Consider the following 17787-nt stretch of genomic DNA (forward strand, 5'->3'; position numbering starts at 1 on the left):
CAAGTGTCTAGCTTCTAGCATGTCCCGTTGCATTTCCCTAAGGATATGCGTGTGTTCAATTGTCCAGTGCCTGCTAGAAAATTTGGGCTGAACCAAGTAATAAAGCGGCTTGATCCATTGTGCATAATCTGGAATGTATGTTCTGCCAAAATTAAAGAAACCTAGCAATGACTGGAGTTTCTTCAGCGAGTTAGGAGGGTGCAGTTGAGCACATTTTTCTAGAAAGTGCGGGGCCAGGCTCTTTCCCTCGTTCGATAGCTCATATCCCAGGAATAATACACTAAGAAAGGCTATCTTGCTTTTCTTAAAATTGAATTTGTAACCGAGATATGCAAATCCCAAAATGATCCGATCGACCCTCCCAAGGTGAATGTCGAGGATGTCGTCTGTGAGATATATGTCATCCACATAGGATAACGCCTCGGAATCAATATTGTGTAGTATCGAAGTTACACGGGCTGAAAATAGCCCTGGGCTATTCTTATAGCCTTGAGGTAAAAGACAAAAGCGTTTCTGCAAGCCAAATGAGAACGCGCTCAGGTCCCGACTTTCAAGTGCTAAATTCTGGCAGAAGAATCCATTAGAGATGTCTAATGTTGTTTTATATTTTTTACGCACTATATTATTTATTAGTGCTGTGCTGTGTGAATTCTGTATAGCATATGTTCGTGTATGACTATTTAGATGTCTATAGTCAATGACTATCCTGTATGAATGGTCTGGCTTTGCAACAGGGAATAATGGATTATTCATTGCAGATGTACAGGGCTCAAGTACTCCCTGGTACTCAAGTTGGGCGAGTATTTCCTTCACAGGAGCTTTCGCTTCATGTTTAACAGGATATTGTGGCTGTGGTTGGGGTGTTGACCTAACGGGAATAACATGACAAGGCGACTCCTTGTCCCAACCTACATGATTGCGGTATAACGCAGGTGCTTGCGCTAAAGCCCATTCAGAAGCATAGGCTTATTTGTCTGCTTCCGGTACAAGGTCAGAGAAAGAAGGCAAAATGACATCTTCCCCATGCGGGAGCTTGCGGATGTGTTCTGGTGGCCAGTCTCTTTCAGCCAATAGGATATCACTTGTAAGTTCATCCCAAAATATCACACTAACAACATGCTCCACGCTCCCTCAATCTGAATTTTTAAATAATAAACCCTATCGGGGGGAGTACGCGGCCATCTGCTGTTTCAACTGTGATTAAATCATTAGTTGCTGTCGCATCCAGATGATCTTTCAGACTCTGGCGACATATCGTGACCTCTGCCGCGCTGTCTAACAGAGTCACTGCCCATGTCTTGTTCCTCAACAGTGTTCTCAAGTACACTGGCATTTTTAGCTGTTAGTGCTGCCACCTTCTTTTTAAACTGTGGCTTTTGCTGAGGAGTCTTTTCTTCTTTTTTAATGTTAGACTGAGAAGAGTCTTTCTTTTCTTTCAGGTATTCAGGACGTCGATTTGGTCTGCCCCCTCTCTCGCTACGTCTATCCGGTGCGTCCTGAAAGGAACAAGAGGGACGTGAATCAGTATATCTGTCTGGAGTTTTACTACTCTCCCTATTTCTAAGATTATATCTCCTTTCGGAGTTCTCCGGGTGTGGAGAATCTGCTCTCTTATTTCTTCTCTCTGTTTGTCCCAGCGCTTCTTTGTGCCCTCTTGTGCCTGCTTTGTACCCTCCTTATGGGCGGTACCTTGCAATTCCAACTTCTTTGGTTTGGCTCCCAAACTATCCCGTCCTATACTAGTATAGGTATCGGAGATAATTTTCGGTAGCTGTCTCTCTTGTTCCTGGTGTGGAGTTTCCCAGAGACGCTGGCGAATTGCCAGTGCTACCGCTTCCCCTTTAATGTTACTCACTGTTATTATACGGCGTCAAAGTTCCGCATTAGTTTCATCCCCAAATCTAGGGCTGGTGCTGCCCCATGCTCATTTTGTATTTGTTTTAACACTTCCGGTAAATTGGCAAGTGTCGGGGTACCATGTGTGGTAGTGTATATAGCAGCGAAGACTGTACCCCATGTGGCGCAGTCATCCACAGAGGGAACCATCCCAAAAGGCAAGCACATTGTGAGTAGTCTATGTTTTTCCTGTGGTCCCGTATGGGGAAACACGGCTTCCAGCTGATTAGTTTTCTGGGCAATCCAGAACGGTATTTTTTCCAGTTCCGCGGGTACCTTACCCATAATAGTATGTACTGTTTGCGGATTAATCCCAGTAGCCAATTGATAACCACCAGGTGCTGACGGTGCTGGACGCGCTGATGTTGTGTTCAATGTTCGCATTACGAACTGAACTAATCGTCCGCTGTTATATATAATGTCACTAATTCATTATATAAATCTCGCAGATCTGCTAGCAGCATATTCTGTATGCCTGGGTGAGGTGTGTTTGTGGCAAACATAGGCTACGTAGGTCCGTCGTTACTTAAGGGACCTAACCTCACTCTTTGTAGTACATGTGGTAGGGCGCCTTCAAACCAGTTCTGATGCTCTTGGTATGTGAGCGATATTTCATGATACTGGTATACTCGGTACCGCTGAGGTACATTCGCAGTTTCATATGTGTGGAAAGTATGTGTTGTTTGGTCCACCTCAGGAAAGGTGACCCAGCAGTAAAATGTTTCTGTTCGGTATGCTTCATTAGCTTCTATTATAAGAGTAACTTCCTCGCCCTCATCTGTAAGGCCATGCATTAATAAATGTTGTGTTAGTGCTTGTCTAGCATTTTCAGGAATGTCAATGGAGTTAGCCATTTTCGTTTAGTAAAACAGAACACCAAAACATGGGGAGTAAAGTCCTTTTATGAGTTCGAGCTCAAACAACCTACAGCGTAATCGGGTGTTACCTTTTCAGCTGAGGAGGATTGACCCAAAGACCACTGACGTCTCCGTATAATGGTACTTAGGGTACCTGTTGTCTGTGAGACAGTGATAGTTGGAGTATCCGTAAATTAGTGCCTAAACACCATCGTTGGTGGCGCCATGTCGTAGTTTGGACTCTTGCTCTAGGCAAGACTGCTGGTTAAAGGATGAAAGTACTTTTGTTTGTAGACGACTACGTCTCTCCTACAACAAATCGCAACTGTTGTCCCAACCTTACCGGCTCACTAGCAGCACCTCACCAGAAACACAATAGTAAAAGGTCATTTGTGGCAGCCTTTACTCATGGACTCGAGAGTAAGACATCTCAGGGAGTGTCCTGGTTAAACGGAGATTACCCCTTTCTCACAGATATATCATGTCTCATACAAACACAGGCAATGACAAAGATGCAGAAAAGTTTCAATAGAATTGTAAAGACAAGAGTCATTATTACAAAGACCCCCACCATCTTGCAATGCATGAAGAAGACATACGGAATGTAATATGACCTAATACCCTAGTGCGTAAGACCTAACCTCCTACCTAAAGGAGAGCTGGGTTTGTTAAACCTAATCTGTCAATGCCATGTCCATGAGAAGAGCCCCCCAACCCTCGTTACCTTGGAATGAGGTCTCTATCTCAGACTCCGCAGGGACACGAAGACTGGGTCAGCGTCAAGACGACTGCAGCATGGATATCAGCGATGCCCTCTGATCCCTTGAAAGTATAGAGAGGGAAAATCCCTAAGTGTGAAGGCCTACTGTTTGTTTGTCTTTGGTGCTAGATCTTGACGCCTTGGCGCGGTGACACTGATAATGTAACCCATAACAAGTGGCCTAACTCTAAACAAGGCAGCCACCTTAGAAGAAATAAATAATTAAGGGCCAGATGTAGGAAAATCCAAGTCTGACCGACTCGCAATTTGCAAGTCGCAAAATCGGATGCAGAATGGTGTCTCAGACACCTTCTGCGACTCGCTATGGGGTCGCAAAGACCCACCTCATCAATATTCATGAGGTGGGTCGCATTTTGCGACCCCATAGCGAGTCCCTGCACTCACAGGGATGGTGGCCTGCTGTAGTCAGCAGACCTCCATGTCTGTGACTGCATTATAAATAAAGCAGGTTTTTTTTCATTTTGCAGCCCGTTTTCCTCAAAGGAAAACGAGTTGCAAAATGAAAAATAAACCGAAACCATTTGGTTTCGTTTTTTTCAGAGTATGCTCTGAAAAAATATTTTTGTCGACATCCACAAATGGGAAGGGGTGCCATGGGGACCCCTTCCCTTTTGCGAATGAGTTACCACCATTGTGACACTGGTGTTCACTGCGAGTTGGTTTGCGACCGCATTCGCGGTCACAAAGCAACTCTGAATTGCGATGCAAGTCGTAAATAGGAAGGGAACACCCCTTCCTATTTCCGAGTCGCATTCCCAAATTGCGAGTCGGTACCGACTTGCAATTTGGGAATGAGCATCGCGTTCGGCCGTTTGCATGCCGCAAACTGCGATTTTTGCAGTTTGCGACATGCCAACGGCTTACTACATCTGGCCCTAAATGTGCTAAGACAGAGCAAGCTAAGTAATTTAAAAGTCACTAGGTGACTGGGGCATGAGTGTGCAAGCCAAAGGCTAAGCTAACTCCTGTTATCCCATTAAAACGAAGTAGGATTCACTACACTTCGTAGCATCACTGTATGCAGGTTGGAAGCTGTGAAACATAATTTCAAATTCTGAACTACATAGATTTAAATCTTTAAAGGTAGATTGTTTTGAGTCTGTCCTCTGCTCCAAATGTTTTAGAAATGACAAAGAGGAGAGCAGCTCAGAGAAAAGAAGAACAGACTGGAGATTTGAGTCATTCGTAAAATATGAATTAACGTGACCACTACAGACTCAGTCCCCTGGATAGTAAGGGTCAAGAATGTAATTTACCTTGTACAAAGGGCTAAATATGGTCCATGATATTTCTTTCACACTCTTAGAAGCTCATTTCTGGATCTGCCTATTACTCTCATTATTCAGTACAATACGTTGGGCGTTTGCATGAAAGCCCTTAATTAACTAGCTTCTTTTCTCAGTGACAGACCCAAGACCATTTTCATATTAATCCCCTTTCCTGTTTGCTGCAACACCCATCAGCTGTGGAGTCCCTCGGGGCTCCTTACTGAGTCCAATTCTGTTAAAAGCCTCTGTCTGCCTCCTGGTGCCATTACTTTGATCCTTTGAGTTTTACATTTTCATTATGTGGATGATACACAAACCATTCTAAATGTCTCAGCAAAACCCTCTACTACACAATCTGCTTTCAGATCTTGTAGGAATTCTTTTGCCAACTGTATGAAATCACATTTTTGAGCTGAGTAGCAATAAAACTAAAATCATTCCATTTGGCAATCAACATTCTCCTTGGTCCTCAGCTTGGTGGCCCTTTGAACTGGATCCAGACCTTGCCCCATTCAGGAGGTCAGAAAACTTGGGGCCTCATTATGTTTTTGGCGGTCCCACCGCATGACCGCCAAACTCGCAGGGAGGACGCCACCCACAAGCGTGTTACAATGTAACCACCAGGCTGACAGGCAGGAACATTGTAGTACACGGTTCCCGCCAGACTGCCTGGTGGGAACAGTGCTACGATATTGGTCTCAGCTTACTTAAAGGAGCCAAGGCAAATATCGTAACACTGCAGCACCCTCGGAATATGCCCTGCCTGCAAAGCAATCCCCCCTGTGACCCTGACACTGGCTTTCCGATCAGCCTTTCCTTGGCAGGGTCAAAGCCATGGAAAGACTGGCAAAAAGCTGAGTTATAATCAGCCAGGCGGCACTGAGTTCAGCTTAGTCCTGGCTGAGTACAACTCAGGCTGCCATAACCACATCCGGAATCATGTTCCTGACGGGGTCAGCAGGCTTTAGACGGGTCCACATGCCAGGGTTGTAATATGGCAGTCGGACCGCCACACTCACAATGAGGGCATTGTTTCTAATTTTAAATTAATCAAATTGTAGCAATTTGGTTCTCTCCAATCAAAATGATGAAAACACTCTTTAAATGTCTCCCATTGCATACCCTGAGGTCAGTGACTCATGCCTTAGTCACTTCTAGACATGATTATTGTAATTCTGCATAGTTGGGCTGCTCTGCTCATCTCATTCAGCACCTTCAAATGGTTCAAATACTCCGAAGTCGCACCATTGTGTGTCTTCCCTCATGTGTATCTGTTTCCTTCCATGTTAAGGAACTCTTCTGACAGCCAAAGACTCTAGACTGTACATGTCACCTACACCTTGAAGGCCACTTGAAGGCATCTTGGTCCCATCATCCCTCCAACATATCATTTAGAGACACTAAGCTTTTGATGCATCTTGTGGAGTCTATGCTCTTTATAGTCAAGAGATATTAGGTATAAAAGAAATCCATGATGTATTATGCATTACTTGAAGCAGTGAAACCCGTTCCTAAGCTCTCTCCTATTGCCAACATCCACCTGTCACTCATTTCATTGTTGGCTTGATTGAACAAGCTGTTACTAGTTTGTCAAAGGGTGAATGGTTCAGGGTATACATGATAGTGGGAGCCTTTTTAATGTCTTTCATTGGCAAATAACATCAACAAATAGGATCCAGTTAGTCAGAGACTTCTATGTTTTAGTGCGCTAAAAACATCAGTACCAGCTGTCGTACATCAAAAGTATTCTTAGACTGGGTGGTGCCCGTTTCCTACATGAATGTCTCCATTAGTTCCACTCTTCATCCCTCCATCAGATGGCTACCTGCCTCCTGTTTATGGTATGAGATTTGAGAAACAGGCAGCTGAAGAATCAACACTGGATCCTCACAGACCTATCTACTTCCATTATTATTTGCCTTGGGAGTATTTAGGCTTCCAAAAGCATATTTTTAGGAATGGAATTTTATGACCTGCTCTTAAGCAGTTAACTGGACTTGTGAAAATACATCAAGTGCTGCACTGTACCGAGCTGTTCCCTACTATATTTTTTCATTAGGCTGGCTGGAGCCTTATAAATTCATAATGGGGCAGAGCCTATGAGTAGGACTTTTGAAGTGACTCTAAAGCTCTATTTTTCATTCACCCACATTTCTGGCGTCTGCGCTTAGTATTTGTGATCAACAGTGAAGATTACTGATCTTAATATTATCTTCACAATAATATTTGTAAGGCATGCATTGAATTCAAATTGCTTTCATTTTATCTTACTTTATGCATTGTGGTAACAATTCAATTTTCCTTTCATTCTAGGTCCTCTTATTGCTACATCTGTTTCATCGTCAAGAGCTAAAGAAAAGGAAGATGTGTATCCTGTGATCAACAAGGACTCTGAGGGAAGATACAGCGATGATTGTTGTCTAAGTGAGTGAAAAGGCTTTACAGAAGGATCAGACATTAATAATGTCCTAATATTTAACAAATATACACAAACACACCCATACACTAAACAGATGCACATATGTTGATGTGCATAACATAGACAAATGTACTTCATCTCTGATAAATGTAAATAATGCAGCTTCCTGAAGAGTATCCTAATATACCAGGGACAGTGTTTTAGGTAAGAAGCTCATAAGAGAGATTTAGTTTTGTAGCATTTACATATTGAAACGTTCTTAAGAATAGTTTTTTATAATTCATTTTACTGCCTACACCACTTTACGGGGTGTTGTAATATGTATCCATTTCAGTAAACTTTCCAACACCCATTTAATGCATTAAGTTACTTATATTGGTTTGTAAAATGGCTGCAACGTGATTTGATTCTAGTGGACGTGTTTCCATGTTAAATATTTTGTTCTTTATCCACAAAGGTCAGAGATTGGGTGGGAGAGTTTCCCATTTTTTCCTCACAATGTTTTCTTTGGTTTTGAACCTTATGAGAAGAGACTGGGGAACCATGCTGTAGGTACCAGTGAAGTTGCATTGTTGACGGGATTTAACAAACTGTTTCCAAAGACCAGTGCAGTCAGGTGCAAAAGACATATCTTGGCTCTTTACTTCCCAAAACAGTTTTATTTCCTAAAGTGGTTTGAAATGTTGACAGTGATTTTTGTCTGAAGTTTAGCATGAGATTAGCTGAGTTTAGTCGACCTAAAGGATGAGCATTTCCACCTTTCAATTGGAACTTACTTATATTTTAGTGAGGTATCAATCCTAAACAATAGAGGCCCAAAATGCTGGCCACAGTTGTAGATCACCTTCGTGTTCCGGAAAAACAGTTCAACAAATGCCCTGATGTTTGGCTCCACAGAGCAACTTGGCTTGATAGAGTTCTCATCTTCATAGCTGCTTGTTAGCATCAAATGTTCTGTGTGACTTCTTTTTCTCCATTAACTAGCCTAATTCAGCCCTCGTTCCATCCATTTGATTTCGTTTTATCCCAGCAATGTTGAGTTACTTTCGGAACATGACGTTTTATTACAGAGAGAATGAATTTGCACTTTCACTTTGAGGTTTCAGAGATGCAATTTGTAAATATAGGATATGAACCTATTGTAGAACCCAAATAATTAAAACTTCATTTAGTGAACAAAACACTTAATAAAACTTCAGTTTTCTATAATAAAAAAAATAATAATAATAGAACAAAACAGTCAAAAAATGAATCCTAATTTTATAAAAATAAATAATTAAAAAAAGGTTTTTGAAAGAAACAAAATGTGGTGGACCTTGTGGAAAATCCCAAATAAGATATTATATTTTTATACTAAAGCAAAGGAGAAGTGCCACAGAGAGGCAGGACATGGAAAGAGAATGGGTTGGACTGAAAGGAATGTAGCTCAACCTTGTTGAAAAAGCAACAGAAGACACTTTCAAGATCAATAGCATTCACAAGTGAAATAAGCAGCGGCAAAGCCAATAGGCTGCGCCTTTGCGAATTCTATTGGTTTTGTCGCTGTTTAGTTAGACATGTTACACAGCAGAGCGAGCTGCTGTACTACATGCTTAAAGTGTAAATTAAAAAGCACTATGAGAGGTCAGCGGTTGTAATCTGTACCTATCAATATTCACAGACGCTGAGTCCGGATCAGTCATTAGCCGTGCGGATGATACTATGTTTGCTTACCTACGGGTAGTCTGTGAATGTCTCGTTACTTAAGCCCTCTGTTCATTATTTTAAGTTATACTTGAGAAACGCAAAAACAGTTATCTAGCTGACAGAGGGGCTTCAGTTCATGATATTGTGAAATGCATGTTTCGTGTGTTGCCCAGACTGGTTTGTGGGAGCTGTTGCAGCAGGGGCTACACTAGTAAGTACCTGGGCCCTCCAGCAGGGCTGCTGTTCCACTGCTTTTTAAGGCAAGGCATAAACGCATACAGAAAGGTGACACCGATCACCCTGCTGTCCCAGAGGAAACAATGCTGTGTATTTTGGATGGTTTTTGATGCAACACCACCTGTCGCAAAACGGTTAATTCGACCTCTGTCCGTTACATAACACAGACAATGGTTTTTAAGTGGTGGCACATTTTAGTGCTATAAATACAAACAAAATGCTCAATCAAACAGATCTACATACTTAGTGCCATCTTATGGATTTTGGGGGCCTTGAGCAAGACCTATTTCTACTGCTCCTTTTAGAGTAACGTTGAATTTTATGACCAGTTTCCTTATAACTCAAGCATACATGGTGGCAAAAAGTACTGAATTCTAGATTAAACTTTGAGCATTTGAAATAGGTCATGCTTGGGGGCACAAACATCCTTCATGGGGAGAGGGAGTCAGGGGTTAGATAGGCAGAGACAGGCATTCTCGGAGAAACATAGTAGATAGATGTCAAATAATGAAAATGTTCATCTACTTAGGGGGCTCTTGAAAGATGGGCACCCTGAGCAATTGCCCACTTTGCACGTGCTTTAATAGTTCTGCCTTTGGGAAGACAGCAGGCACTTCCAGGTTGCACTCCAGTGAGACACAAGTGAAAGTTACAAAACCACATGCTGTTTGTTATCTTGTTACATTGACATAACCGAGGTTCATTTTGTGAACACAATTAGAAAACCGAAGCTCAACCGGTGTCACCTAACGCAGTAAGGCAACCTCAAGATACAGCTAAACTGTTTCTCCTGAGCTATTCCCAACACTAAAAGTTCTGAAAATAATTTTCCTGCCTCTTACAGAAAATGATTGCAAAACCAATCCTTGTGGGAAATCACAAAACACACAGGGGGTTAATGGTGTTTGCCCTATATTAGGGATAAGGCCAAAAGTTGGCGGGTGCAATTTAGCAACAAGTAAAGGTGCATTTTAACCACATATAGAATATATGAAACGCATATAAAGTATGTTAGCGGTCTACCTGTTAACGTATGTTCTGACCTGTCACATCTTTTCTGTGAAAAATACACCGGGTGTGGCTGTAAAGTGCAGCAACCATGTTTGTGTTTCTGCCGGTGTGTTGTGTCGCTCACCCTGTGTGCCTGTAGGATGCAGAAATACCTGTGCTCCTGGTGGTGTGTCTTGTCGGTTGCCCATTTGTGCCTGTAAAGTGCAAAGATGCCTGTGCTGCTGCTGGTGTGTCTTGTCGGTCACCGTGTATATCTGTAAGGTGCAGCCTGTGCTCCTGTGGTGTGCTGTTGGTCGCCCTGTGTACCTGTAAGGTGCAGAGATGTCTGTTCTCCTACCGGTATTCTGTCCTACCCACAGTGAGTATCTTTAAACTGCAGTAGTGCCTATCCGACTTCTGTATGTGGGATATGCAGATCACTGTCAAGGACACGAGGTGCTCAAAGTGGAATGCATGCCAGCGGTAATCATGACTGCGCAAGAATGAAAAACTGTTCTTCCACCTGCGTAGCATGCAGGTCACATGGTCATCCCTGCACAGTGCCTACATTGAGCTGCATGAAAGGTGCATCCTCGTCTGTTGTCCTACAGGGTGCAGCTGACTTTACCTTGCCTACACAAGTGGTGTAGGGATTCATAGAGCAGCAGGAGCAGTGACGCGAGGGGTGAGAGGAGCTGTTTGCACCCAGTTTGGACAGTTATCGCTACCTAGGGTTGGGAGGTGTGTTCCTTGCTTGCTTTGGGGCTGTTACTTCCGGACCGCAGTGCTTGCTCCTGCCTGCTGCCGGCAGGACACAACCACTGTGAAGGCACCTGCTGAGAGGACAGGTAGACAAGCAGAGAGGGGCTTACCTGAGAAGTTTGCCAACACAGAGCAGTAATCAAAACAGCAATCAAAGGCTGCCCACACCCTCTGCAGGAAGCCACAGCATTACAACTAGAAATGTACCAGCTGGTTGGCAATGAAGAAACAGGTTTGGCACAAAAGTATCATCCATTGGTCGCTGACATTCAAGGCTAACCATAATTGAATGGCGGTGGCTTAAGCTATCATGAAGGGCGGAAGCAGACCTTTGTGTACATATGAAGGTGGAGTGGGGTCAGATCCTCGTGGATGAAGCAAACTCTGTGTGTAGCCCTTTCCTATTTTCAAAGATTTGCTTCTTATACTGAGTATAGACCTCTTATAAAGTGACAACATATATTTTTTTGCTCCGTGGTACATTAATGATTTTTAATGGAGGCGAGTTTTATTTGGCCACGCACAACTATTGCAACTCCGGTTATAGTGGCAGTTTCGTTCTCGATGCGACCGGAAATGTCTCTAGAAAATAACTAATTTTCTTCTGATGACGAGGAGAAAACAGATTTTTCATGTCACGCTGGATTCTTTTAACATTTACTGTGTTAGCTTATGCTTATAAATTACAAATCTATGATCCTGTGCAGGAAGACGACGAATATGCACTCATATGGACTGCAGGCATGAAACTAAATTAGAAAATAGTACCTCTGAAGCGTGGGGCTTGTGGAAGGACACTGGCTGCCAGCTACTCATTGCCAGTCGGAAAAGGTACTTAGTCCAAGCCCCAGGGAAAGACAAAGGGGGTTATTCTAACTTTGGAGGAGGTGTTAATCCGTCCCAAAAGTGACGGAAAAGTGACGGATTTACCACCAGCCGTATTACGAGTCCATTATATCCTATGGAACTCGTAATACGGCTGGTGGTATATCCGTCACTTTAGGGACGGATTAACACTCCTCCAAAGTTAGAATAACCCCCAAAGTCTGGATTCCGTTCCCCAAAACTGCTTTTTTTAAAGTTCCAATGTCCAAAAGGATAACTTTATTGATCCTTTCGAATATAGCTGTAGAAGTCACCTAGATACACTCTTTGCCCACACTCTCTGGTGTAAGAAGGGCTGGAATTGATGCAGAAGACTGCTAGATTTTATAAGTGTGTAAATCATTTCTGCTGTGTCTGCATGGTTTGGCTGTTTATTCAATCATGTTTCATGTTAGGAAACTGGCTAACAACTGCATAATTCTTCTAGCAGTTGGAGAGTAAATTATGGGAATGCTTCTGAATCATAGCTTTTCCCTCACTTTTGTCTGTATTCAGGCCACGTGCAACCCATACACAGAGTGATCACCAGCTTCCATCATGTGCGTCATGACATGATGCTGTCCCCTATGACAATACATCACATTTTCAACAACAAATAGGTGCTTCTCTCCATACATATTTGTCACCACATGTTATAATTCTAAATTCTGTTGAACGTGCCGGGTTCATTGTAAAGTATCCCAAAGAGGGAAGACTTTTACCTCAATGTTATGTATTCCATTTAGTCTTCCACAAAGTTGCCATTTCAGACCCGCCCTCCACAATTCATTTTCTCCAAACTAAAAGGATCTAGGATTTTGCTCAAATGCTTGATTGGAAATTGTATGAGGAAACAGCAGAGCGTGCTGCTGTACTACATGCTGGCTCATGGTGCGCACTAATCAAATGTTTGCCATCACATACCTCTCAAAACACATTCTTGTGTCATGCCTTTTGTTGGGAAAGCCTTCACCGCATTTCACGATGAAGCAAATGGATTTGATTCATGTGCCCCTCTACAGTGAACTTTGCGATGTTCTCTGTTAACTTCCTGGCAGCATTTGGTCTGAGTACATCAAGTAATACAATGGAAAGTATTATTCCAGAGTCTGATCAGGTAGAACATTTCTGTGAAACCTTTAATGTATATGAAACCAGAAAATACAGCCAGCTTATGCTTGTACAGGTTACAAGTCAAGGAAAACTTGAAAATAATAACTTCAACTATCTCTTCCTTTATAACATCTGAGAGAAACCATAGCAAAGCTCTGGGATCAGGTATTGTCCCACAGCAGCACTTCTTAGTTTACTGAGTGCATCTGTTGATACATTGCTATGAAATTTGTTTGCCTAATCCATTATTCTGGGTTGATTCTCACACATCTTGGTGGTTTCATTCAATCAAAAATTCCCTGGAGGTGAAGTAACCTTCCGTAGGCCTGCAATCCTAAGTAAAATTGATCGCAAAACTTAGTGTAAAATGAACCTCATAGCCGTGGAGTACTTGGTAGTGGAAAATAAAACCTAGAACGCAATTAAGGTAGGATTTCACACAGGTTGTAAATGACAAATCTAGTTTCTGTACGTTTTGTTATGCAAAAGCATTTAAACCAGATACCCATGTTGTTGCTGTTTTTTGTGTTTGCATGTGGGTTCAGACTACTCCTGTAAGAAAAACTGGAGTAAATGGTCCAACATAAACAGCAGTAATTGTTTTGTGGTAGTTATGTCATTCTGTATACAAAATGTCACCCCTAAAAAGGAAATAAGTGAACCAACCCTTCAAACCTATAAGGAGAGGCTAAACAAGGATGCTTGATTGCAGTGGTTCTCCTCACCTTGTAGATCAACCTGCATGATATTGATTTGAAAACTTTTTAGGTTGCCCCAACAATAGACCACGGTCAAATTCTGATTGTGTTTTAGCATACTATAGCTTTCAGATTACACCCCAGAAAATGTTTTCAAATCACAAATATTTTGTTTTGGAAATCCAAATGATAGCCAAGCAAACACAACTTTCAGTACTATTACAGAAGTTTTGAAGCTGTCTCAAAATGCTTTTATACCACAGAACGTTGTAGACCTTGTGGCATTTGGAGCAGAAGTGCAAGGCTTGGATTGTAGTGCCAAGCATATAGATCCTTGCAAAAAAAAAAAAAAGGCTTTTGTTAAAAGGGTCTGCCATGGATTGCAGCATTAGTTGGCCTGTCCTAGAAGTCTGTACTAGAAAGAGTATGCAGTGCTACTATTTGCAGTTAAGAGATGCAGCCAAATCCAACAATGTAGTGGGTAGATCCTGGAGAGAATATATTCTTCTGGATCTGGAGTTTAGGATTGTAATATACAAGAGACTAAACAATGTGGATCTAACATCACTAATTACTATTTCTGAGAATATCCATTAACCTTTAGGTCAATGCAAACACTCACCAGAGAGCTCCAAAATCTTCTTGGAAAAAATGTCCATTTGGAAAAGGTTAATGACTCTCATGTGGAGACATCTCTGAGTATCCTCTTCAACATCAGTTGTACTTGGCTGCTCTGTTTACTCATCATATATGTAACATATTTGTCCAAACAAGGACAACCAACCACCCATGGCAATGCATTTGGTAAGAGAAAGCAGACAACGGAGTACTGCTCCCAGTGTAATAAGATGATTAAGCTATATTTAAGCCATTTCATCCGTTTCTATGCCCTGCATTAGCCCACATGGAGGTGGACACTGCCCTAAATAAAGAGGAAATAAGATATCAGTGACAGTAGGTTTTCTCTGCTCAGTCACCAAGATCCATTTTTGACAAGGGCAAGTTTTTCTCCTGTATGGAACATTGGTTGGTCCATGCTTCTTCTTAGACTCAAAACATCACTGAATAGTGAACTCCTTACCAATGTTTGCTGTCCCTATAAAGATAGCAACATTTACAAGGCCTTGTTGTGTCCAAATCTGAGACCCAGCTTCCAGAGCAGAAGGATAAGCCACAGTGTCACCTGTGCAATTTACTTTGAAGAACATGGGCATTTACCCACATGGGATCCCTGACAGTGGCCTGCTTAGCATGTTTTCTTTGACACCCTCATTGCCATTTCGGTTCTTGTAACTATGAGAGGATGGTGCCTATTTGAGAAAGGCTTCCAGATTTAAATACTTGCTTGTCCATCTTTATCAGATTAGGGGTGGGTTTGGGTGGACTAATGCCAGTATGATTGATTTGAGCATCAATGCCAGGGGATTACGTTGCTTGGGGGTAGGGCTAAGCTTAGTGGTTGTGCATCTGCTGGAAGCACACTGCATTTCAGTTTAGTGGAAATGTTTAGCTTTCGGTATTCTTGCAGTTTCAGATCCGAGCAGTACTGCTTTACAATACAATAACCATATATATAATATAAGATAGCTGAAGGCCCCCCTCTGCTGTCCATTACACTGCCTGTTGGTTTAGGGGGGCATACCCACATAACATTTTCCAGTCAAAACATTTGTACATGTTCCAATAAAGACACATATGCTGTTAATGTGATCAGTAGTGTTTATTGGGCATACAGGGAAAATGTGAACAAACAATCTATGGTGCATATAGTGACAAACAGGTGATGAGTGGGGTCATGGTAATTGTAATCATTAGAGTAGGTGGCACAGCTGTAGGTAGCACAGGTCCAGTGTCCAAGGGCCATGGGAAAATAGAGTCATGTCATTGAAGAGTCAACAATGTGCCTCAGTGGCACGCATGGGAGAGCAATCAGGAGAATTTCACTTCCTGGCAGTGGGTTTGGTCTTGGCATCTGCTCCAGCCGAATGTCTAGATGGATGTCCACGTTTGCGGGGGGGTTCATCAGCTACAGAGGGAGGGGTGCCAGATGCCTGTGGTTCCACTGGCAGGGCCTCCATTCCACTAGCAGTAGCAGATGTGGAAGGCTCAGATGTGATGTGGGTAGGGGAAGGGGCCTGTTAGTGCGTGGTGGAAGCACGCAGGGTGGTAATGAGGTCCCTGAGCACCCCTACAATGGAGGACATGGTGGCATTGTGGGACTGCCACTGCTGCATGCCCTCCTGGTGGTATTCCCTCTGCAGCCTTTGGTTTTTCCCCAACATGGTAATGATCTGGCCCATCCTGTCCTGGGATTGTTGGAATGCTCCCAGGACTTGGGAGATGGTTTGCTGGTGAGTTGACTCCTTTGGGTGCCCCGTCCTCTGGCCGACAGGTTTCCTCCCACGCCCCCTGCCCTCATGTGCCTGGGCCCCTTGGCACGGTGTGCCCACACCCAGTGTCACCAGGAACTTCATTGTCTTGGGTGTGAGGGGTCCACCCAGGTCCCTGTCTTTGGGGCACAGGTTTGGGGACGAACGGTTGGCTGTGCTGTTGATGCCAAGGGTAGGGATGGGAGGTTTGATGTGGGCGGGTAGTGGTGGACTGACGAGGTGTCCTAGATGGGCCAGATAAGTTGTCTATGTCCAGACATCCAGAGGCGTTGTCCTCACTGGGGCCTTCATCCTGAGGAGAGCTGTCTGTCTCTGGTATCCTCTCGATGGTGGCAATGGCAGGGGTACCTGTGTCTGGAGTGAGAGAGAGTTAAATGGTGGACGTGTGATTGGTTATCTTTGTCTGTTGCATATAGTGGCTTGACATGATTTCCAGCAATGGCACTGACAGATGCAGCACTGCAAACATGGTTGTGGATAGTGGATTGTGACATGTGTACCATGCTCCATTGAAGATTGGTGTCAGTAAGGCCAGGTAACTTTTGGTGGGTGGATAGGTAGGTGTAGGTCCTGTGTGATGGTTCACCAGACAGGTGTGCCCTGTTTGCTCCTGGCAAATCAGGCTTGCTGTATGCGAGTGGTGATGGCTGTACATTGCAGCATGGTGTCCAAGTGGGAGGAAAGTATGTGTGTATGCATGGTAACTTGTCCTTTCTCTGCATTTGGTGCATGGGGTTTACCCTCTTACTTTCTAGGCCATGCTCAGTCCATTTCAGGGTTGTTGAAACAGATAAATGGCCATTAGGTTTGGTGGCAGTGATGTGGCAGTGATGTGGCGTTGTTTGATATTGTGTAGTGCCATTGTATTGCTGTCATTGTCAGTTGAAGCATCCAGTTGGTGAAGCTAGTTTAATAGTCATATATGCAAGATATGTGAAGTGAAGTGGACATAGCAGGTTTTGATGTAGATGGACTAGTGCATTATGGGAATCATAGTGATTGTTCCTGGCACTGCTAACCGTGCACTTGACAGGGACTGTGTGGGCAGTGGGGCTGTGTGGTTGTGTGGTATGTAGGAGAGGGCCATTAGGTGATTAGGTGGGAGGTGTAGTGAGAGATTAAGTGAATTGCGGAGTGTTTGGGTGGTGTGGAAGCATGCTGGACAGGATGAATGTTTGCCAGGGGAGTGGTAGTTACTTACCAGAGTCCAGTCCTCCGGGTATTCCAGTCTGGTCCTCTGGGTGCAGGGTGTCCAAGACCTTCTCCTCCCACGATGGGAACTCTGGGGGAAGAGGTGGGGGGTCCACTGCCAGTCTTCTGCACAGCAATCTTTTGGCGTCATGTGATGGAATGCACCTTCCCCATAGGTCGTTCCCCCTCTTCCTGATGCCCTCCCTTGTGCGTGGATGGTTGCCTACTAAGATGACCATGTTGACAATTCTCTTCCCTAACTCCATTTTCCTGGCAATGGATGTTAGCTGGACCTGTGCTCCAAACAGTCGTGGCTCTACCCTGACAATTTCAGCAGTCATGACCCTAAACTCATCGTCTGTGAAGCGTGGGTGCTTTTGTCAGGACATAGTGGTGGTTGTGTTGTGGTTGGCGGGTGGGTGTTGTGTGGACAAGGGTGCAGTGTATGGTGCTTGGTGGGGTGGGGGTGTTTAGTTGTATGTGACGTTCAGTTGTGGTGTTTGTATGTATTCGTTATGTGTGTATTGTGTTGTTCGTGCTGTTGTATGGTGTGTGCTGAGTTAGATGTGTATGTGTGCCTAAAGGGTAAAGGTGGTGTTGGTTGATTTTTGTCTGTTCTCGGTGTATGAGATTGT

The 17787-nt window shown here is 43.5% G+C and overlaps 1 protein-coding gene across 2 annotated transcripts in view; it reads left to right on the forward strand.

Moving 5' to 3' along the window:
• Positions 1–17787, forward strand: part of LOC138286437 (zinc finger protein 773-like) — an 85541-nt gene that overhangs the window by 34336 nt on the left and 33418 nt on the right. For both annotated transcript variants that reach the window (XM_069226698.1, XM_069226699.1), the window contains exon 3: positions 7116–7226. In XM_069226698.1, the coding sequence (XP_069082799.1) occupies positions 7116–7226 (111 nt within the window). The remainder of the gene's footprint in view (positions 1–7115; positions 7227–17787) is intronic.

The sequence above is a fragment of the Pleurodeles waltl genome, chromosome 3_2 (genome assembly GCF_031143425.1).
Source record: "Pleurodeles waltl isolate 20211129_DDA chromosome 3_2, aPleWal1.hap1.20221129, whole genome shotgun sequence".
In the NCBI taxonomy this organism is placed as follows: Eukaryota; Metazoa; Chordata; class Amphibia; order Caudata; family Salamandridae; genus Pleurodeles; species Pleurodeles waltl.